The sequence below is a fragment of the Colobus angolensis genome, unplaced genomic scaffold (genome assembly GCF_000951035.1).
Source record: "Colobus angolensis palliatus isolate OR3802 unplaced genomic scaffold, Cang.pa_1.0 Scaffold74, whole genome shotgun sequence".
Lineage (NCBI taxonomy): Eukaryota > Metazoa > Chordata > Mammalia > Primates > Cercopithecidae > Colobus > Colobus angolensis.
In genome coordinates, this window is record NW_012121154.1 from 6,976,677 (window position 1) to 7,001,613 (window position 24,937).

The window sequence follows — 24,937 nt, forward strand, 5'->3', positions numbered from 1 at the left end:
TAATAGCTACATTTGTAAAAGCTTATTTTAAAGCTACGTGAAATGATTTTTAACAGTATTACTTAACCTATGTATAAAAATATCAATTCATTTCTATGTAATAAATATACAAATATATTTCATATTTTTTCATACATATTACAAAATCTGGTGTGTATTTTACGCAAACAGCCCATTTCAATTCAGAGTAGATACATTTTAAGGATTCAGTAGCCACATGCGGATAGTAGATACCATACTGGATAACATAACTCCAGTTTTCAAGTAATAACACAATTTTAAAAAAAACACAATAAACAAACAAACCCAGATGTGAAGTTTCTTTCTTAACCAAGAATCTCCTTAACTTGAAATATGTAGCTTTAAGTCAACTGTGTGGACAATTCCTAATTTCTCTCAAGGGGCATTCTTCCAAAGTATCATAGCAGATGCTTACAAAGTGATGGCGCACATTATTATAAGGGGTATAGAAGAGAAGCAGCATTTGGTGACACAGGCTAGCAGAGTGTACTAGCTGACAATATAAATTCATGCTGCTGCCAATTTGTGAAACATTTTCTTTTCAGCTGGAACCCATCATGAAAAATAATTAAGTCTCTCAGCATGAGAACATATTATTCAAGCATATGCTTCCCTTTTTAGCAAATCACAAGAGAAATGCATGCAAGCAAGTGACACGTGCATAATATCCTTAATAAACCTCACATAACATGGTTTCAAGTCATTCTTAGCACCATTAGCCTAATTCCAGTAAACAATTATTCAATTATCCGATTACATATACATGAAAAATTTCTGAATCTGACCATTTTTATTTATTAAATTACATCAAACATAACCTATTTTAGTAAAGTACTTTCTGCTTAAGTAGGTTTTTAAATAAGCTTCCATTATGACGTCTTCATTCAATTTCAATAGCATTTTTTGACAAAAAAGGACTAATGCCCTCCAGTATGGGTCACAAGATCACATTCTTCTCAAACTTTCCAGGGATAGGCCTGAAGAAAAGCCTTAAGAAACTTTGGAAGCTGTATTTATAAACTGCATTCTCTCTGTGGCATTAAAAAAAAAATGTTTCTTTTTCATAATTCCACACATAAGTAAAATGATGTAACATTTTTCTGTGTCTGGCTTATTTCACTAAGCATAATGTCCTCCAGGTCTCAAAAAACAAAAAAAACACAGAAACAAAAATAGGTCAAGGTCAAATATACAAAGATAGAGGACAAACCAGTAGTTATGGCTGTGGGGTGGGGGAGGAGAGGAGGGAGGAGAAAGAGAAAATAGACATATTCAAAGAATACAAAGTAGCAGATACGCAGGATGACCAAGTCTAGAGAAGTAGACACTGAAGTACAATATGAGGACTTTAGCTAATGAAAATGTACTGTATTCGAGATTTTTGTTGAATAGGTTTTAACTGCTCCTGTAGCCAAAAAATTTAACTACGTGAGATAATGGGTATGTTAACTTGCTCCACTAGAGTAACCATTTTACTATCTATATGTATCTCATAACATCAAGTTGTAAAGCTCAGATAATTTTTTCAAGCCTCTTTTCTTTAAAAAAAAACGTACTGGGATTATTCACTTCTACATCATTACCAGGACATTCAGGTGTATCTGTAGATGAGCTTCAGGCAATAAATCTGAGCAGAAGAACACTACTGAAATTATTCTACCTAATCTTCTGTATAAAACGAACCCAAGGCACAAAGAGGTTAAGCAACTTACTTAAAGTTCCATGGCTAGTCACCCAATCACACAAATTAGGGAGTCAACAGTTCATAAGTGGCCATATCTAAAACAGGATAAATTTTAAAAACACAGAATGATGACAATGATTTTATCTTGCCAGGGAATGAGGTCTTTGAAAATTTATGAGAAGGAAAATTACTTAACATCTATAAATATAAATACGAGTGTACCAAAACAGTCTGATGCGGAGTAGAAAAAGAATAGAGATTACTTAAGAGAAGAGTGGAGTTTGGTAAGGAGGGTTACAGGTTAATAAAGCAGCTTACAGGTTAATAAAGCAGTTTACAGGAAGTCTTCGTGGTGGTGAGAAAGAAACATTATTTGACAGGCAATTATTTGACAGAAAAATTCCTCGGATGTAGCAAAGCTAAAATATTTTCAAATTACTAAAAGCTAAATAAAAATAAGATGATTTAGAGAAAGTAAATTCCAGTTCATATAACCGTGTGCTCTGAGAACTCAGGAAGGAGCTATGAAGCACTATTTTGTCAAGAGACAAATAATAAGTCCTCATTTCAAGCAGTGATCAGGGAATATCTAGCATGCTGTACTTATTTAGCGATTACATGTTTTATTTAAAGCTGTCACCCACTTCATGAAAATTCCGAAGAGTCTGCCTAGGATAGGAGGAGAAGACTTTGAGGGAGCATGATGGCTGCAGTCTGACATAATTACAAGGTAACAAAGAACAGAGTTCATGTTTAGGCACAGAGCAGAAAAAGGAGCATTCTTAGAGCAAAAGATATCAGAGTTCATCTCAATTACAGGATTTTTTTTTTTTTTTTTTTTTTTAATAAAGCCACCTGAAAAACAAAAAAGGGAAGGGGAATGAGAGACTGAGGTGTTAAAGCAAAGGTTGGATGACTGTTCATTGTAATACAGCAGGTAGAATTTATGCATGAGATTAAGAGTTTACATTTAAAAAGATCAGCAAGCCCTTCTAAAACAGAAGCTAAATAATATGGTAATGGAGTGTTACTGAGAGTTTCTAGCATGCAGGGGTGTTGAATTTTATTGAAGGCCTTTCCTTCATCTATTGAGATAATCATGTGGTTTTTGTCTTTGGTTCTGTTTATGTGATGGATTACATTGATGTGCGTATGTTGAACCAGCCTTGCATCCCAGGGATGAAGCCGACTTGATCAGATGTTAAAGAGTTGCTTTAAGGAATACATACATGTAAAATACATTTTGTTCTAAAAGCACAAATATAATCAAAGTAAAAATGACTTGAGGAAATGAAATAGGAAGTCATTTTTCTTTTCTCCCCATAAATTTATCTCTGACATATAGTTAAAATTAACTTAAAAGGGGAAAGCCTAAAATAAAGTTAATTTTAACTATATGTCAGAGATAAATTTTTAACTAAATTGCAGTGAATTCAGCATGAAGTATGAGTTTCATTAAGTCAAGAAGGGAAATTATCAATAAATATATAAATATACATATTTACAAATCTTATACATGTATATTTTTTCAAATTGGTAAAATGGAGAAATACTGACATTTAAGTGTTCTTTGTACTGACAAGAGAACTTGTCAAGAGATACAGAAATGTGAGATAAGTGAAATGAGAAGAGAAATATACTATATTAAAAGCATACATTCATTTCAAATGGTAGCTAGTATCATTTTGCCACATAAATATTTTTCAGAATCAAAACAAAAACCGTAAGTTTCTTCATCTTAGTTCTCAAACATAAACCAGAATACTACTAAAAATGATACAAACATTCACGTGGAAAAAGCAAGTAAAAGTAATAAGGAGCATTTTGAAAAAGACTGGGAGCACAGGGATGTTTTTGTCAGATATTAAAAGCCTACAATATGTAGAAACAATCTACTATGAAGGCAGATCCATAGGGGAAAAAATCCCAAATCTGAACTTATTACATGATAAATGAGGCAAGATAAATCAGTCAGAAAAGATATGATTAATCCAGTCACACTGGTGATAATTAGCCACCTGAAGAGAAATAAAATAATGTACATCTTTACTCCATGCACACAACAAAACATGCTTCAGACAGATTAAAAAACAAACACAGAAACAAATGGTAAAATTCACTCCCTTGAAATGTCTCTTGCTTTTAAAAGAGCATCAATATTTGCTAAATCTTTTGTTGAGAGAGGATGTTCTACATTTAAACACAATGGAAGAAATAACAGGTGAAGATTTAAACACTTTTTAAAATACAGTATTACCATAACATTAATGGCAGTTAAGTAAAATGTGACTTACTAAACATTTGTATTAGCGGACAAAAGCTTAATACATATGTACATATAAACAAGCAAACAGATCATCAAAACACCAAGATTCCAAGTGGTAAATGAATAAAGTGCCACAAATCACATAGAAAAATAAAAACATAACAAATTGACATGGAAAACTGGTCAGCTACATTAAAAATGGAAAATTCAAAATATGCTGATACACGATTTACTAACAACAAATTAGCAAAGATTTTTTAAATACAAGACTCCTAAATTTTGGCTGTCCAGAGTGCTAAGAAAAGGCATTCCAAAAACTGCTGCAAGGAAGGCAAACTGATAGAACCTTTCTAAAAAACAATCTAGCAAATCTGGCAGACAGACACAGACAAACTAATGAAAGTAAATAACAAAATTATTGGAACAGAAAAATGGTCATTATGCAGAAACATACATGAGGCTTGGGGGGAAAAACTTGTCTAAGTCAATTCAAGGTGAGGATTCCTACTCCTCACAGCCTGAAGTATTCTAAATAAGTGCTTCTCAAGCTGTCTGTGATGAAGAACCAGTGTTGTGTTTTCTTTCATTTGCATTTGTTTCCAACCTATTCCAGAATAATAATAGAAAAATTTAAATGACATACAAAATATAAATTAATATTTTAAAAACTCTCAGAGTGAACATATAAATTACTCTGTCAATTGCTACAAACCCAATGCTTACGTTTAATTTCTATATCGACTTTGTGCACACTCTTGTGGACAGGCACTGGCCCACGAATCACATTGGGAACAGCACTCCTGTAAGGGCCCAGTGCCTGAACAGGCGAACAGGCCCCTTTGTAAAGCTTCTAAAATCTTACTTCATTAGAAGCATAATCACCTAAATTATCAATACATTATCACTCACAGATGGACTATCCTCATTCTGCAAAAGTTCTGAAATGATTATTAGGCATAAAATGTGATTGCTCCATGCCAGCCTTGAAAACAATTTTGTTTCTTCTCATTTTAAATAATCAGTGTATAATCTGTTTTGGAAATCTGATAACTGCCAAATACGAAGCAAACCACAGAAAATTACTCACCACTTACTAAGATTTTACATCTTCTTACTCAATTCTTCCAAATCAACCTACATACTAAGATGTAATCCCAACGAAGTCAACAACCTGTTTTGGTTTGTTGTGTTTCAACAGGGTTGTGGGGGAATTAAGTTGGCTCTCAAGCTCATCTGGGAGAGAAATTATGATGGCATTGTTATCTGGCAAAAGAACAATGGAATGAAATGGGGTGCATTTACTCTATCTACCAGGTGCCAACTAATCCATGAAACCAAAGAAATTAAAATGGTGTGATTCTTACAAGAGTAACAGTAATGTAATAATAATTATTAAAAAAAAAAAAAAAAAAAAAGGCTGGGCATGGTGGCTCATGCCTGTAATCCCAGCACTTTGGGAGGCTGAGGCAGGTGGATCACCTGAGGTCAGGAGATAGAGACCAGCCTGGCTAACATGGTGAAACTCCATCTCTACTAAAAATACAAAAAAATCAGCTGGGTGTGGTGGTGGATGCCTGTAATCCCAGCTAATCAGGAGGCTGAGGCAGGAGAATCGCTGAACCAGGAAGGTGCAGGTTGCAGTGAGCCGAGATCGTGCCACTGCACTCAAGCCTGACAAGAAGAGGGAAATTCTGTTTCAAAAAACAAACAGAAAAAAAGCAAAAGACACCCATAGCAGTAACAGACATTTATTGAGCATGTATTACTACAAAGGCATGTGGGGAGTGCTTAATGTCATTATTATGACATAATGACATTCATAATGTCATTATGCCTCACAACCCTACGACATAGATGTTATCATTATTTCCCTTGTATTATAAGGAAACAAGCTTAGGGAGGTTGAATAGCTTAGTATGTGACAGATGTGGGGAAAAATAATACATCAGTAGAAAGAAAAACTGGAGTCCAGAAACACACTCAATTTAATGCTAAGGGTAGCAATTTCAAGTCACTGAGGAACAGACAGAATAGACTGATTATTTAATATTTAATAAATGACTGTTAGGCAAAAGATATGATAAAATATACTTAGATCCTAACTAGCAACAAACACAACCTTAAAGCTGTGTGAAGAGATAAAGAGATAAAAATAAAAAGTAAAACTACATTCTTAAAAAATAAGAGAATTAAAAAAATTATAAGGTGAAGAATGCCATTATAATAAGAAACAAAACACAGAAGTGAGAATCGACTAAAAATCTTAACAGTTTTGTAATGTACTATTTCAAAAATGAAAAGAAATATGCTAGGCAAAAGTGTTTGCAATATGCAAGGAAGGGTTAATATCCTTAATACTTAAACAGAATCAATGTGAAAAGATAAGTAATTGAACAGAAATGAGTAAAAACTAAGGATTTCACAGAAGAAATACAAACAAAAAATGTTTTAAAATAATTCTCAAATTCATTAAAAATCAGAAAAAAACTAGAAAAAGACAGTATTTCGCATTTATCAGATGTTAAAAACTGAAACGCTGATAACACCTAAGTTGGTAAGACTATGGTAAAACAGACATTGATGAATGGTTACTAAAACAGATTATTTATGTTGCTTTTCTTCCGAAAGCAAACCTGTGGTACCTATCAAAATTCAGTATCTGGTTATCCTTCAACTCAGGGTTAATACTTTCAGAAACAGAAATATATTCAGACTTCTTTTGAATATATTGTTTGTGGCTGGGTGCGGTGGCTCACGCCTGTAATCCCAGTACTTGGGGAGGCCGAGGTGGGTGGACTACTTGAGGCCAAGAGCTCAAGACCAGCCTGGCCAACACAGTGAAACCCTATCTTTATGAAAATACAAAAATTAGCCAGGTGTGGTGGCACACATCCATGGTCCCAGCTACTTGGGAGGCTGAGGCATGAGAACTGCTTGAACTCGGGAAGTGGAGGTTGCAGTGAGCTGAGACTGTACCACTGTACTCCAGCCTGGGCTACAGAGCGAGACTCTGTCTCAAAAAAATAAAATAAAATAAAAAAATAAAAAAAATAATAATAAATATAATAATAACAATGTACTGTTTCTTATTCCTAGAATGTTTTTTCCATTTTTGTCTAGAAAACTCTTATTCATGTTTTAACACTCAGCTTCAATTCCCCTTCCTCGTGTCCAGGCCATGTTTAATTCATCTTTGTATTCCTCAGCACAACTGCAAAAGCCCAGTAGTTCTGAAAGCTTATGTAAAAACAGGCAACACAAAACATGGAGTAGACCAACGAGAAGCAATGGGAGGACATGAGGCATCTGTGTGAATGAGTTAATGATGATGGAGAAAGCAAACAGAATTAACAGTCTGAAGGCAGGAAGAAGACAGTTACTGAAGTATCGCTACAGAGAGTCTAAAAAGAGTGGGTCAAACCAGCAACAGTGAAACAAAGATGAGCAAAGCAGGCCCACATAACATTCCAAAGCATCAGAAAACTGGTTAAAAAAAAAAAAATAGAGCTTGAGAGTAGTTATTTCCAGTCTTGAAATCAAGCCCAAGTTATGTTTAAAAAAAGAAAGAGAAAACGACAACATTCCTTGAGAGAAAAACTTAAAAATAAAAAGAACTCATGAAAAGCTGTTTGTATTGACCCTTCATGATCTCCTAAAATGGAGGCTACAATTTTTTTTCTTTCAGAAGCACATAAAAGATACAAATGCAGAATGTCATATATGTGAATTTGGTAAAAGGTTTAAATTAAAAGTTTATAATTGGAATTGGTGTAAGGTATTCTTTTTTCTTAATCTAAGCATGGTTCTCTACTGTAGAGTCTTTTAAACAAAGATTAAAACGGCTTAGTTTAATTAGCATTTCCAAGTAGATTTCAACATTATTTTCAATAATAATGTTTTTTTAAAATGTCTTTTCTGAAATAAGATTTGATCTTCTCCAGAATATTATTGCTTGGAATCACTCTAATTTATGAATTTATCGTTTACTCATTCAACAAATGCTTTTGAGTCAAAAAGTTTGCTGAATAAATGATAAATGTATAAATTATTTAAAATGATATTGAAATCTACTTGAAAATTTTAATTTATGATACTAACCTTTTTAAAAACATTTAAAAAACAGTAAATTAATATGGCTCAGTTAACCTGTATGAGAATTTTTAAAGTAACATTTGAAAAACTAGATTTTACAGAGTTTTCCAGTGTGTATTCCCTAATGTTGCTTTCATTTTTCTTCCCTATTAAGCATGAATTGAGCCTACATGTTTAAAAATAAAATCTAGCCGATACTAAGACAGAAAGAAAAATGTATAGTCTCTACACACAAAATCGTCATAGTATTAGTAGGGAGACAGCATGTATACTGAACACACAGAAATATAAAGAAACCATAAAAATAAATACTAGTAAAAATAATACAATAATATACAGAAGATGAGAGAAGAAAAGAAAAAAAAAAAGGTGCTTTATGGATTGGATCTGGGCTGCTTCCAATCCAACTGAAACAAGTTACTGGGGCAAATGAGGAGGCATAGGCATAGTGCCTTGGTTACCACAAGCTGTATGGCAATCTCTGTACCATGTAATTTCCTGGGTGCTAGTTTCTTTCTTGGCAAAATAAAGAATTGGAACTAGCTCGTCTCCAAAAATCTCTTTTAGCTCTCAAATTTTGATACATGGTTTTTAATAGCCGGTATTTTCCTATTCCAAAGATAAGCAAACTTTTATACTGTTTTCACTATTTGAGATTAGACTGCTTTTCAGTCTAGGCATGAATACAAATAACTATATCACTTCAGTATTCCAAATTACAGAAACAGATTTTGAAGAGGGCCAGGGTAAGCAGTTTACTCAGTACTAAAAGTTATTATGGTAATACAGGGGTACCCAATACAGCATGCTATACAGAAAGCACCGTGATGATTATTCAGTTGTCCAAATCATCTAATGGAAAAAGAAAGCATAAAGGAGAGATTACACAATCCTGTATGTTCTTATTTCACTCACTTCTAATGCTCCTGACTCATTTCACTCACTTCTAATCTTTTGATTCCTTTTATAAAATGGTCCTGATAGTTGACAAGCCTGTGTAATAACATAGTATGGTATTAGCACACAAGTTATTCTTTTTACTCATCAGGTCGGCTCCAACAAATTTAGTAACTTACCGCCCGGGCTGAATCACCAAAGTCTATCTTCAACCTCCCCATGGCCCTAATGATAGCAATAATCGACTGGATGGTGTTACTGTAGACGACTGCTTTGTACTGTTTACACTCCTCTTCTGAATAACCAGCTTCATGGATAATTCTAATGAGACAAAAGGGGGAAAAAAACCCAAAACATTTACTTCCTTTGGTGGAAGGGTACACTTACTTAAACATAAACAGCAAATTTAATGTTTAAATCTACTTACTTCATCTGCTTCACAATTGTACTTTTACCAGATTCACCAGCACCTAAAAAAAAACATAAATAAAAGGTTTCTAACTTCATCATAATCACTTTATAATCACTTTATGTTGGGAGTTGAATAAGTATATTCAACTCCCAACACACACACACCCAGTCTTCTCTCTGCGTGTCTAACTCTTAGAGCTGAATTTTGTTTTATACTAAAATGAGATACAAGGCAGCAAATATGTAGGATTAGTAAGTATAAAGATCTAACATACAACATGAGAACTGTAGTTGTAGAGTAATAATACTGTATGGTCTCAGGATTTTGCTAAATGAGTAGATGACAGCTGTTCTAGCCACAGGAGACAAACAGGTAACTACATGAAATGATGTGTATGTTCATCAGTCTCAATATAGTAACCATTTTGATACATATATTTTGTAACACCAGGTTGTATGCATTTAATATACAAAATAAAATTTATTTTAAAACAAATAAATAAAATGAGCTTCATCGGTTTCCAAACACAGAGAAAAGTTCTGGGAAATAAGTCTGCTCTACCTATTATTTCATAAAGTCAATAAACTCAAATGAACAAAACATGCTTCTACTGTTGTGTGTATTCTCTGAAGCATTAAAAAATTCAGTCTTTTCTAAGTTAAATAAAACCTGTATAAATTAGTTTTATTTAAGACTCTGCTCCCCACTGGAAGATGTTTTAACTGCTTGACCAATTATCTTAATTTTAACCCATGGCTCTTGTGAAATAGGCAGCAGTGGCACCAAGAAGCCACATGAAGAACTATTCTGAAGTATCAGATATTGAAACAGCTATGTCTCATGCAATATGTGTTCAATCACCATTATTAAAAACGTAATACAGAACCAAGATGATATGCTAGCCCTGAGGATTGAATGTTGTGCTGGACAAAAATAAAATAAAATAAAAAGCGTTTTTTTCATCATCAGTGTCATGCAAGTCATAAGGCCAGAAGCCATTCTCAAAACTCTCCTTCACTCTCTACATATGCAGGGCCTCCTCAAGATTTGAGTTCCTGGGGCTATGCTATCCTAACATGAAAATACTACTAAGGAAATGACAGTTGACAAAATCAAGCCCTTCTTAAATACCCGTTCCACTTTATAAAAGCTGCTATCTTTATACCAAATTAGATCAATTATTTGTCGGGCTCCCCTCCCTTGATTGCTGGGTATTGAGAACATCTGAGCCAAGGACACAAGACATGGAAGATATGACAAGTCCATCATTTGGTTTCACACACTCTTTAGCCAATACTACAATATCCTGGAGGAATTTATGACTGTTTGAGAGACAGGGCCCAGGATTTTCACTACATTTTCATTCCATTTTAGGCTCCATATTCCCATTTTAGGCTCCATATTCCCTGGGCCATTCCTACAGTTTTATGTTCAGCATTACTGAACAACTTACAGATCCAGGAACACCCACTGCTGCTCATGCCACACATCTTCAAACACTGTTTCCCCTGCCAAAATGCAATTTGCTCTGGTCTTGCCACCCTGGTGATTCTTTATTAACCATCAAACTTATTTCCTTTGTCAGCCTCTCCTTACCCATTCTGCATGTGATTCCTGCTGCCTCTCACTTTGCACTTGTTTGTATTTGAATTTTCAGAAGCTGGCTTGTGCTATACACAAAATCAACCAACCAGAAACGTACCTGAATTTATTTAAGCTATTTATGACTGATACAATTGACGGTCAACTTCTGGGCCTCATCTCTCCCTTTACCTCTTTTCTTCTCGAGACACACACACACACACGCAAGCACACACACCCAACTTATCAGAAACATCTGAAAAGAGGTTATAGTTAAACAGCCTATTTGAATATCTGAGGATAAAACTCCCTAAATTTTACTTGCTGTTTGATATTTAAGAAATTTTCCCAAAATACCCTCAACACTGAATAGAAAAGCAGGCATTAAATAAACAATAAAAGCATTCTTCATTTACAGACAGCCTTTGAATCTTTCAGGGCATCTGCCAATAAAAACAAGTCCAAGATAAACAACCCATTATTTATTAATCAACAACAGTGTGCTTGGCTCTATGAAAAGCACAATGGCAGGCATTCTGGCTCACACATTTCTCTAATCCTGGGGGTCCACACAAGTAATACAACCTAGGCAGTTTCCAGTGGGGCTGTCTTTAAGAAACCAGTCTGGGTTTCTAGAGTACTGTGAGTGAGTCAGCGGCTACCATGCTGTAATGATGGGACACTCTAGATCCCAGGATTCATACACAGGGGTGGCGATTCCACAGATATAGCCAACTTTGATGAATAGCCATGGTCTATTTTGTTAGTGAAACAACTCAGAAGCCCAGAGAAAGGTTCAAATGACATAAGCTCGTGAGTTTCGAGACCCATGAAAGGAAGAAAATCAGAAATAGTAAAGAATAAGTTTGTTTCCAGTTGAACTGGTCTTGCCACCCTGGTGATTCATCTGAGTTTATGTATGTACAAATGAGAATGTTTAAACCTTAAGAAAAAAACAAATTTTCCTGCTATTAGACATTATCTCTACATTCTAATTCACTTTTTATCTCTTCAAATAAATAGGAACATGGAACCCTTAGCTTACTTTGCATTGTACATCCAGTCAATGGCTTGTGGTTCAAAAAATCCTGAAATCTGTTTAACATTAAAGAGTGGGGGGGCGGGCGTGGTGGCTCATGCCTATAATCCCAGCACTTTGGGAGGCTGAGGCGTACAGATGACGAGGACAGGAGTTCGAGACCAGCCTGGCCAATATGGTAAAACCCCGTTTCTACCAAAAATACAAAAATTAACTGGATGTGGTGGCAGGTGCCTATAGTCCCAGCTACTCCAGAGGCTGAGGCAGAAAAGTTGCATGAACCCAGGAAGGGGAGCTTGCAGTGAGCCAAGATCATGCCACTGCACTCACTCCAGACTGGGCAACAGAGTGAGACTCCATCTCAAAAAAAAAAAAAAAAAAAAGAATGGGGATGGGAGTCTTATTAACTGGATTTGTACTTTCTTTACTAGTCACAAAATACTCTTTGTGGAATAGTTATCTACAGGCAGAAATTCTGCAAAAATGTTTCAGAGCTTAGTAATTGACATAATTAGTTTTCAACTCTCACTTCCACACAGTCTCCTAACAGGAAAAGTACAAATGTCACGTGGTTAGGGTTTCAACATTCTGAACACTGGTATTTTCTCCATATAGTATAGAGGAAAGAGTAAATAGTTGTTCTCTACAAATCTCAGGCAGCACAGTCACTTCCGGGAGGCTGGGAGTGTAACGCTGCACATCGTTGCCTGATATGCATGCCAACTTACTGTGCTGAGACCCTGGGCTGCAGCAGAGAAAGAAGTTTAATCGTAGTAGGGCCACTGAACAGACAGGGGAAACCACAAATCCATCTGCCTGAGGAGTTTGGGGCTAGAGTTTTTAAGGGTTTGGGAGTCGGCTGAAGTGTACAGATTGAGTGGTCGATGAAAGCAGGGTAAAGTCATAGGACAGGGAGATGAAGAAACTATTCTTAGGCTGATTCAGTTCTTCTGTGAGGGTCTTTAAACTGGGTGGCCTTTAAACTGGGTGGCCTCAGCTGTTAAATTGGAATTCAGGGAACAATGGAGATGCAAATGGTCAGTATCCTGTTAAGTGACTTTCAGTTACAAGGAAGTGGGTTCAAGTACAGACTGACTAATGCTTAATTATAACTGTATTTCTGTCCAGAATAAGTGTTAGCACTATGAACATGGCTTCAGCAGGAAGTAATATTGTAAGGAAAACAATGGGGTTGGGGGGTAAATTTTTTCCAGTAGTACTCAGCCAAGCTGCTGTTACTTTTCACTGAAATCCAGGGTGGGATGAAAAGTGCTCCCATCTACCAAGAGCAGCTTCAGAAGAAGAGAGAAATATGTAACATGTGTCAATCAAGAAAGATCAAAGTGTGTGACCATTTGCAGTCACAAAACCTGGCTGGTCAAGGTGACTAAGTGGCCCACACAGGAACTATCAATAAGATAATCACTGTGGAGTGAATGAGAGTTTAGAGGGGAGAATGTGATTCCCAGAGGGCTGAGAATGTGTGTGCTATGGTTACTGTAGGCCAGTGACTATAAAGCCAAAGTTGTGATGTTACAGCAGGTAGCTAGTCAGGCATAAGCAGGGCAGGAGAGGGCTCCACCTATCCAGGAATGTCAGGCGACTATCAGGTGATGGACAGGATGTTGTCAAATGTTTCTCTCAAATAGTAATTGGTCACAGCCAGTAAAAGGGAAAGGCAGTCTCCATATAGACAGAAAGAAACCTGCAACTGGCGAACAGCAGCTTCCCAGTAAGATCCGGAGAAATGGGTAAGTGAGCTCAAGCATGCACAATAAGAGGCAAAATGGTGGAGTTTAACTGGTATATGACCTTCCTCTAGGAACGCTAGACTGGTAAGGGAAGAAAGCCTCAAGTCAGCATGGGCACAATTCCCATAAACACACTGCCAGGCTCCTCTCCCAAGCGCTAGCAGGCTACTGTGCATGTGAACAGCCCACCCCAAGGGAAGAATCAGGGGAGACGAGACACAAGACCCTAGAAGTATGCCAATGGTTAAAACCCCAAGTCAAAAGGTCAAACTGCACACTAACCATTCGAGTCACCAGCCAGGCCCTCTTCCAGGTACACATTCCTTCCTTTTGTTCCTGCCCTAAAGCTTTTTAATAAATTTTCACTCCTCTAAAACTTGTCTGGGTCTCTCCTACCTTGTGCCCCTCGGATGAATTCTTTCTTCTGAGGAGGCAAGAATTGAGGTTGCTGCAGATGCACTGGATTCTCTACTGGTAACAGGCACACAGAGAAGTCCTCCCCCTCCGCCCACTGGTCTCCTTTAAGGAGGAAGCGGCTAATGAAAAACTGCATCTCTGAGAGCAAATATGGAGTCCAGGAAATAAGACTGCACTGAGGGCAAAAGAGTACCACCATAGTAACAGTGGGGAGAGAACTCACGGGCACTTTGGGGTCTCAAACATACCGCAGCCTACCGGTAGGATCCAGGAAAGGGAAAGGCATCAAGTCAAGATGGCGGAGGAAGGGAGAAAAAATCAAAACAAATCAAGATATAAGGTAACTCTTTGCTAGATTCTAATTCCTTTAACAGGGTTACATAATTTATCACTATCAATATGATAGCCAAACAGTGTCTGCCTCTGATTTGGTTGGGGGTAGCATAGGAAATTTTAGTTTTATCTGCTGGTAAAGTTTAAAACAAAACAAAAAAAAAAACACTTCTGACCTCAGAAAACAAGTATATATTTTTTTTCTTTCAAAGAAAAAATCCTTTGGTCTACTTTCTGCTTAGGGTCACATTTATAACATTTATTTCCTGGCTTCAAGGATGGAGGGTGTTCAACATCACAGGCTGTTCAGCTACAACATAGGGATTTAGCCAAGTTATCTTATGCTAAAGTCCTTATACCACTACCCTCCTTTTAAGAAATCCTAATTTTTATGTTGAATTACTCATTTAAAATGTTAACATCGAATAAAACTAAACTATAATTTAGTTGAAAATGAAATAAAACTAAATTACAAATGCATTTAAAATCCCTTCTCTTTATTATAATGCTACTGTAAGATTAACAAGATCAAGGTCCTTATGTTTAAGATAGAAGCAGATAAAGTAGGGGTGCAAGGGCAAACACAAATTAAAAATAAAACGTTCAATCCTCCCTGTTGAAAGGAAAAACATTTCCCTCCCTTTTTCTTAGAGCATTTACTTCAGAAAAATTATAATTGGAAATACTTTTCTCTCTCTTTGAAATATATATAATGTATTCTTTTGAAAACTAAATAGGTCTTTTGCAAGCTTTATGACTCAGGAATGTATTTCTCAAGGACCTGGGAGCCATCTCTTTGAAATGCAAATATTAAGGGAGATAGTATCCCTACCTCCCAGTTTCTGTAGCAGGGTAGGAACTTGACTTCCTGGGCACCTTGCTCTACGATGCAAAATTAACTTCTGTCCTAAAGATAGAAGTTTCTTTTTCTCCTATGAATAAGGCCAATTAGCTAACATGATGGTCATCCCAATGACCATAGTAAAGGTAGGGTAAGTTATGTGTGACAAAGGTGCTTTGAAGTCCTTTTACTTGAGGACTTACTGTTTATCATGTGAACATGCATGTAATGGGTTGAATAGGCTGTAATGTATAAAAGGGCGAGGGTCTTTTGTCTTTCCAATCTCTTAGCAGATGTACATCACAATCTAGTTTAACACATATTTAATAATGAAAATATTTTCTATCTCTGCTATTTTTGTAAAAAGGATTTCTGGGTTGGGAGAAGGTTTTGTTTTTAATTGTCATTCCCCAACAGAGGTAATTATCTAAAATCTTTTCTATTTAGTTCTAAGAAGCTCTGAACTTATATTTAAATAAATATTTACACATATATGGGAGACATCTGACATTCTGGGATATAAGAAAAATTTAAACATGACTGTAAACATGAAAATCCAAAATCCAGAGCTTCAAAGTGACCCACTTTCCCCAATCTTCACTCCATATAAAACTATCCCCTGAGCCATTCACTTCTGAGATACATATCATACTATTATAATGAGCAACAATGTATGCACACAAAGGAAATGAAATCAGTATACTGATGAGATATGTTCACTGCAGCATTATTCACAATAGCCAACTTATGCAATCAATCTAAATTATCTGTCAATGGATGAACGGATAAAGAAAATGTGTATATATACACAATGAAATATTATTCAGCTTTAAAAAGGAAATCCTGTCATTTGTGATAGTATGGATAAACCTGGACAAATACCACATAATCTAACTTATACAGTACATGTAGAATCTAAAAACGTCAGACTCATAGAAACAGCATAGAACTGTGATTACCAGGAGGATTAGCTGGGGGAACTGAAGGGGAGGGAGGGAGGGAGATGTGGGTCGAAGGGTACAAAGTTTTAGTTAGGATGAATAAGTTGTAGAGATCCACTGCACATCACGGTGACAACAGTTAATAACAACATATTGTATACCTGAAAACTACTAACAGAGTAGATCTTAAATGTTTTCACCACAAAAAATGGTATGTATGCAAGATGATGGATATGTTAATTAGTCTGACTTAATTATTTATGTACCCATATAGTAAAACATGACCCTGTATACTGCAAATATATATAATTTTTATATATCAAAGGAGTCAATCCTGCTGACACTTTGCTTTTGAATATTTAGCTGCAGAACCATGAAAGAATACATTTATGTGGTTTTAAAAAAATGAATGAATGCACACACAAAGCTACCCTAGAAAGGCAGGACAAAAGAAAGAATTGTGTGCAGCACTGAAAGCTCTTTTCTGAGATTCCCATCAAATAGACCATTCGGCTAACTGAACTGACAGACAAAATGTTTCTAAAATTTGAATCTACACACCCACTCGATGAGGAAGGGTGGAGGACCGGAGGCCATAGGCATATTTTTAGGTGTCTATAAGTTTTCTGTGAAAATTTTTAATACAGCGTTATTTGTATAGTGATAAACTCTAAGTCACTCTAATCACACCATATGACTGAAGGGGGTCATACAGTTTCAAGGTCTATATTTGAGTTTGTGTTTATAAGTCCCTAAGATACTTAAGCAAATGTCAAATGTTGTGCTGGAGGGACCTTTCCATCCACCACTCTATCTGGTTTGACTGCCAATCACCCAATTGGTCAAAGAAGTGTCATGTGTTTCCAACTGGCCCATGAGAGTGGTGTCACTGGGAATAAAATTCTTCATGCTTATAGGTCTTATACCAACCAGCAAACAAGGTATTTTACAAATTAATATTATATATATATGTGTGTGTGTGTATGTACGTGTGTGTGTGTGTGTGTGTGTGTGTATATATATATAAACTTATGAAACAATCACTTAAGATGCAGTAATTTTTTTTCCCCCTACAAAGGAAAGAGCCAGAGTCTTTCTCTTTCCTTTTATATGAAAGCTATCAAGAAAGATCACAGCACTGAAATGATGATGTGAAATCTGGCCCACAAAAGCCATTTTCAATGATCACATAATGGAGGATGCCATTAAACGATGGGGCCAAAACCTAGAGGAGCAGCACTGAATGAAGACCAGGACCTGAGAAGCCTGAAAGTACTGTTTGAACCTTTACATGAAGCCACAGTCAAGAGAACATATAATTTATCTTCCAAGTAGGGACTTTTGAGAGTTAAAGCAGACACAAGCTCAACCGGACTGACCTGGGCCAAACAGGAAATATATCACTCTAGTAGTGACTGCAGACAAATCCACCTTGATTTCCCAGCTATGAGAGCCAGGTATAAGGTTGCTTTCTATCACATCGACCCAAAGAGTCTTTACCCCCGTGCCAAGTAGTAATACTTTAATGTAATACTTTAATTATCTTGAGCTAATGAGGGAAAAACAAAGGAGGTTAACAATGCATCTGTACCAAGTGAAGGCCAAATAAACACTGCATGCTGCACAAAAGAAAGTTACAGAATTTTAGGTAGAAAAAGATGTGGGAAAATTTGATATTATACAGCCCATTGCAAAAGAGGTATGCCAAATCAAAAGAATCAAATTGCACGTGCAATTTATTGTAGCTAACATACCATTACTTCTCGTACTAATTTCACATTTACACTTTATATATATAATATATATATACACACACACACACACACACACTTTATAAGAATGTTTTGTTTTACAGTTCATGTAAGACCTAAAAGGGTAAGACACTTTACTTCCTATCACAATTATACATACACATTTATGAAAATAATTTAGAACCACACAAGAGGAGGATGTTTTTCTTCATCAGGAAATCATACACTGCTTTGTCTAAAGCTCGTCTAATTGCTCTCATGCTTTTCCTAAGCTGTTTCCTATTAAAGACTGGTAAATAATTAACATATACAAACATTTCCAATATTTCCTCTGCTAAGCTACAATTCTCCATGGGCCTCTCTCACATTTGTGAGCAGAGTCATGGACTACCTATTCCTATCTTTTCAAGGGCATTTGTAGAGACAAGATACTGATAATGTCTCCCTCTGTGGCAGAAAATAGGTTTACTTGTCCTGCATTTGTAGAGACAAGATACTGATAATGTCTCCCTCTGTGGCAGAAAATAGGTTTACTGTCCTGTATAATAAAGGTAATATATCCTCTGGGACAAAGGTCAGACTGACTTATTTTTTAAAAATTGTGATCCCTAAAGTCAGGGTTCCTCTACTATAATATAACCCACTGCTTATGCACCTATCACCTGGCACTGTTCATGCTGCCCTTATGGACTGGGTAAATCACCACCAGTGCTGATTCTCTGGCATAACTGCTCTATTAAAGTCATTTTTTGTCTTGAAATGAGGAATTTCTTGTTTTTTCACAGCATTCATGAAATGGTAGTATGGTAAATTGTTAGCTTGTATGTAGGGGAAAGTCTCAGACACTGAATACTTCCTGACAAACTATCCTGCTTAATTTTTTCAATTCCCAAATTTCTGGCAACTTAAGGATACTACACTTTCGGTATCTTTATATCTGAACTACATAAATGTCTTTTTAAAATTCTAATATTTTTCCTTCCCAAATGGCAGGTAAAACAAGGTTGCCTAATAAACCAAAGAAGTAAGTAGAACAGTGGTTCTGAAACAATGATACCAGTATCTGCATCACCTGGGGATTTTGTTAGAAATGGACATCTCAGGCCCCATCCAGTGTTTACTGAGTCAGAAAGAAACTCTGGAGGTGAGGGGTCCAGTAAACTGTGTTTTAACAATCCCTCCAAGTGATTCTGATGCATGCTAAAGATTGAGAGCCACTAAGGAAGAAAAAGAAAAAGGTCACCTTTTTTCTTGATTAGTTATCATAACACAGTCATTAAGTTGCTAGTTATTAAAAAAGAATACACTATTTTAATGAAATAATTATATTTTCCCTTCCCTCCCCAAAATAGTAAGACAAGTAGCACTGTTTTGCATTTCTGCAAATAGCACAATAAAAGGCAGCTGGATTCTATATCTACTTCTGCATTTAATATACTGTAATACATTACACTTTGGTTGAAATATATGAAGAAAATCCATTTTCACATAATTTAGTTAGAAAAGGGAGAAGCATCCAATAGCATTTTAAGTATAATTATGGATAGTCTTATTCTATGTTGTAATTTGAGAAGTGGTAACTTCTTAAAGTTTGATTATTACAGTGTAGAATCTGAAATGATTTCTACAAAGTTTTCTTACTTTTGTACAGGCATACCTCAGAGATATTATGGGTTCTATTCAAAACCACTGCAGTAAAGAGAATATTGCAATAAAGCAATTCATAAGAATGTTTTGGTTTCCCAGTGCATACAAAAATTATGTTCACACTCTAACATAGTCTACATTAACTGTGCAATAGCATGATGTCTAAAAAATGTACATACTTTAATAAAAAATACTTTATTGCTAAAAAATGTTAACAATCATCTGAGCCTTCAGCAAGTCATCATCTTCCGCTGGAGAAGGGTCCTGCCTCCATGGCAATGGCTGCCAGCTGATCAGGGGAGTGTTGGGGAAAGCTGAGGTGGCTGTGGCAATTACTTAAAATAATACAATAACGAAGTCTGCTGCATTGACTGACTTTACCTTTCAAGAAAGATTTTTCTGTAGCATGTGATGCTCTTTGAACATTTTACCCACAGCAGCAGAACTTCTTTCAAAAGTGGATCCAATCCTCTAAAACCCTGCCACTGCTTTATCAACTAAGTTTATGTAAGATACTAAATCCTTTGTTGTCATTTCAACAATGTTCACAGCATCGTCACTAGGGAAAGACTCCATCTCAAGAAACCATTTTCTTTGTTCATCTACGAGAAGCAATTCCTCCTTCCTTAAAGGTTTATCATGAGACTGCAGCAAATCATTCACATCTTCAGGCTCCACTTCTAATTCTAGTTCTCTTGTTATTTACACCACATCTGCAGCTCCTTCCTCTACTGAAGTCCCAAACCCCTCAAAGTCATCCATGAGGGTTAAAATGAACCCAGGCATTCTTTCAAATGCCTGCTAATGTTAATATTCTGGTCTCTTCCCATGAATCACAAATGTTTTTCATGGCATCTAGAATGACTAATCCTTTTCAGAAGGTTTTCAATTTACTCAGATCTATTAAAGGAATCACCATCTAATGGCAGCTATAGCCTCACAAAATGTGCTCCTTACATAATAATACATGAAAGTTGAAATTACTTCCTGATCATAAGCTGCAGAACAAATGCTGTATTAGAAGGCATAAAAACAACATTAGGCTGGGCACAGTGGCTCACACCTATAATTCCCTTGGGAGGCCAAGGCAGGAGAACACCTTGAGGCCATGAGTTTAAGACCAACCTGGGCAACATAACAAGACCCCCATCTCTACAAAAAATAAGAATAAAAAACACTGGCCAGGCATTTGTAGTTCTAGCTACTTGGGAGGCTAAGGAGGGAGAATCACCTGAGCTCAGGAGTTAAAGGCTGCAGTAAACTATGACCATGCCACAGCACTCCATCCTGGTAACAGAGCAAGACCTTGTCTCTAAAAACAGCAGCAACAACAATAATTTCCTTGTACATCTCCATCAGTGCTCTTGGATAATGTGGTGCATTGTCAATGAGCAGAAATATATTGATATATTGAAAAAAATCTTTATATATGAGCAGTAAGGTCTCAACACTGGGCTTAAGATATGAGGAAAACCATGCTGTAAAAAGATATGCTGTCATCCATGGTTTTGTTCTTCCATTTACAGAGCACAGTCACAGTAATTTTTTTTTTTTTTCCTTGAGACAGAGTCCCATCTTGTCACCCAGGCTGGAATGTGGTGGCGTGATCTTGGCTCACTGCAGCTTCAGTCTCTTGGGCTCAAGAGATTCTCCTGCCTCAGCCTCCCAAGCAGCTGGGATTACAGGTGCCCGCCACCACCCCTGGCTAATTTTTGTATTTTTAGTAGAGATGGGGTTTCACCATGTTGGCCAGGCTAGTCTGGAACTCCAGACCTCAGGTGATCTGCCCACCTTGGCCTCCCAAAAGTGCTGGTATTACAGGCATGAGTCACCACACCCAGCCAAGATTTAGTATAATTCTTAAGGGCTCTAGGATATTTAGAATGCTAAATGGGCACTGACTTCAACAGTCACCAGCTGCATTAGCCCAGAACAAGAGTTAGACTGTCCTTTGTAGCTTTGAAGCCAAGCACTGACTTTTCCTCTCTAGCTATGAATGTCCTAGATGGGACTTTCTTCAAATCGAAGGCTGTTTTGCCTACATTGAAAATCTGTTGTTTATTGTAGTCATCTTCATCAATGACCTTAGTTAGATCTTCTGGATAACCTGCTGCAGCTTCTACATCACCACTTGCTGCTTTACCTTGCATTTTTATTTAATGGAGATGGCTTCTTTCCTTCAAGCTCGTGAACCAACTTTTCTTCTGCAGCTTCCTCATTTCTCTCAGCCTTCACAGAACTGGAGAGGTAGTAGGGCCTTGATCTGGCTTAGGCTTTGGCTTAAGGGAATGTTGTGGCTAGTTTGATCTTCTATCCAGACCACTAAAACTTTCTCCATGTCAGCAATAAGGCTGGTTTCACTTTCTTATCATTCGTGTGTTCACTGCAGTAGCGCTTTTAATTTCCTTCAAGAACTTTTCCTTTACATTCACAAGTTGGCTAAATGTTTGGTGCAAGAGGACTAGCATTCAGCCTATCTCAGGTGCAAGAGAACTAGCATTCAGCCTATCTCAACTTTGGACATGCCTTCCTCACTAAGCTTAATCATTTCTAGCTTTTGACTTAAACTGAGAGACTTGTGACTCTTCCTTTCCTTTGAACACTTAGAAGCCACTCTGTAGGGTTATTAAGCCCAATTTCAATACTGCTGTGTCTCAGGAAATAGCGAGGTTTAAGAAGAGGTAGAGATATGAGGGAACAGCCAGTCCAGTGGAGGAAAGAGAATATGCACATTTGTCAACTAAGTTAATTGTCTTATATGGGCACAGTTTATGGCACTCAAAAACAATTAGAATAGTAACATCAAAGATCACTGATCCCAGATCACATTTGAAATATTGTGCGAGCTACCAAAATGTGACACAGAGATACAAAGTGAGCACATACATTAGAAAAATGGTGTTGACAGACTTGCTGGATGCAGGGTTGCCACAAACCTTCAATTTGTTTTTTAAAAAGGCAGTATCTGCAAAGTACAATCAAGTGAAGAACAATAAAACAAGGTATGCCTACACATTAAATCCATTGGTCTATCTTGTACTTGTAATTAATCTTTTAACCCACGTTTGATTTGCAAATTGGTTGAGTTTTTGCAGGACCAAATGTTGACGTATTTCATTATTTTTACACACACATACACACACATATATTTTCTAATTTCCTTTTCAAAATTACTCATAATCTCCTCAGAAAAGGATTTCAGTCTTGAAGATGCCAATATCCCAGTAGCAGGAACAAGTTTTTAAGTATTTTTATTTTAAAAATTTTATTTGGCTTGAAAGTTCAAATTTTATAGCTGTCAACAAATAGAGTTAGCTATTTTCCTTGAAGTGAATGGCTAACTCTGCCAATCCCAAGTTGGACTAACTGTAGTTTGTCTATCAATTAAAAATGGTTTTCCAAGAAAAGAGCTAGTTCAGTTCACAACTCAAACGCTCATACATCTGCTTTCCCTCACGATAACCAACCATCATGCTTTGGTATACAGTAAGAGTACTGTAAGTGTATTTCCCATTTGGTCACATGGAATATTAAAGAGATAAATATTTATAGCTCAGGTTTAATGAAAATAATACTTTTTGCTTATTTAGCTTTTTCTTTTATTATAGGTGCAGAGTAGTGAAGAATCAAAGACTGAGTACTAGTACTTGGATACCTGAATGACCACATGGGGTAGAGCACCTCAGGACTATTTAAACTTATGTTTGTGACATGGGACAAATAAACATCTGCCTTCATTAAGCCATGGTCAGGTTCGCTTTATTTGATCCAAGAGCCTGGCTTTTACGCTGACAATTTTTTTAAAAGCAGGCTAGATTTAAATATATAAATAAATATATAAACATGCAAACATAATACACAAAATAAAATAAAGAGTCCCAAAACGTACTTGAAGAAAAAAATGTAAACCCATATATAAAATGGAAAGGGAAACTACAGAACAGGACAAAAATATTCATAATTAATGACCAGCAAACTAGTTTTCTTTAATACATAATGAACACTAATTGACAAGAAAAATACCAATATTCTAAAAAAAAACAGCAAAAGATACAAAAACAACTCATAAAGGGAAAATAAGCACATACAGTATATTTTAGAGTTACATATATATGTTTATTCATACAAGACAAGTACATGGGAAAAATTACATTGAAGAAATTTAAAAAAAAATTTTTTTTAAATTAAAAATCAGAATAATGATCTCTGAGGGAAAAAAGTGTTTATGCTGGAGTAATGTGATTTTACTTCTTGAATATTTCTGTAATTTCCAAATTTTTACACTAAATCAAAATTATGCAATTTATTTAGAAAAAATTGGTATCTCTATGATTAAAGTTGAATAAAATCATCTTCTTTAATTTCCTTTGCCTCTACCCATCTTCCCATCTCATTACTCATATACATAAATCTCACTCCTAGTCAAAGCAAATTACTTTTAACTCTCAAAAGTTTCTTGATAACCCCTACCTCCATTCCTTCCTCAGACTTTCTCCCAAGTTGGTCCCCTTATCAACACAGGCCCTAAAAATGACCACACCACATTTGGGCAGGAGAGCCTCTGTGGTTGGTATTTCCCAACCAAGGCACTTCTAATTTTCAGAGTGTGTGGTAACTGAGTTGACAGACACTGGGATGCTACACGGAACAATGTAACAGTAGGAGAGACGACCAAGACTTAGTAAAAGACTAAGGACTGCACTTAGGGGGAACTCAAGCAGGTAAGCTCCAAGCAAGCTATGAGTTACACCACTAGAGATTTCAATTGTGATGCCAGGAATACCTAGGTGGAAGCCATCACCTCTGAGACTAGGGAGGCAGAGAACATTACATCTATGGGATCAGACAATTCCTGCTACAATGAGTTTAAGTCACTCTTCCCTCCCTTCCTACCCACCTGCTGTCCCCCACACCAATTGGGGAGAACAGCAGGAGGGGAGCATGGCAAGTGATGAAACATTTTTATGTGAACGCTACATAAACGGACTTTTTAAATTATCGGGCAGAACTAAGGCTTAAGCATTTTGCAGTTTTGGGACGTTCTGTAGTTTTTCCCTACTTATCAGAATGTAGGGGCTCAGCAGGAGGTAGGCTGAGTACAGGATAAATTATTTTTTTTTTACTTGACATCTAATCTACAGTCCAAATTAATTACTGTAATCCTATTAAAACCTATGCAACAGATTTCTAAGCATATTTTAAAAGTACGGACAAGATATAAAAGACATTTTTTTTTGTGCTGCCATCTTCATGACATGGCTTCC

General features: G+C 36.3%; 1 protein-coding gene across 1 annotated transcript in view; it reads right to left on the reverse strand.

The window, feature by feature from the left end:
- GNAI1 (guanine nucleotide binding protein (G protein), alpha inhibiting activity polypeptide 1) overlaps positions 1 to 24,937 on the reverse strand; it is an 82,809-nt gene that overhangs the window by 19,378 nt on the left and 38,494 nt on the right. Inside the window, exons 5-6 of the mRNA XM_011927705.1 lie at positions 9,388 to 9,430; positions 9,140 to 9,281 (exon numbers count right to left, since the gene is read on the reverse strand). Coding sequence (XP_011783095.1) covers positions 9,140 to 9,281; positions 9,388 to 9,430 — 185 coding nt within the window. The remainder of the gene's footprint in view (positions 1 to 9,139; positions 9,282 to 9,387; positions 9,431 to 24,937) is intronic.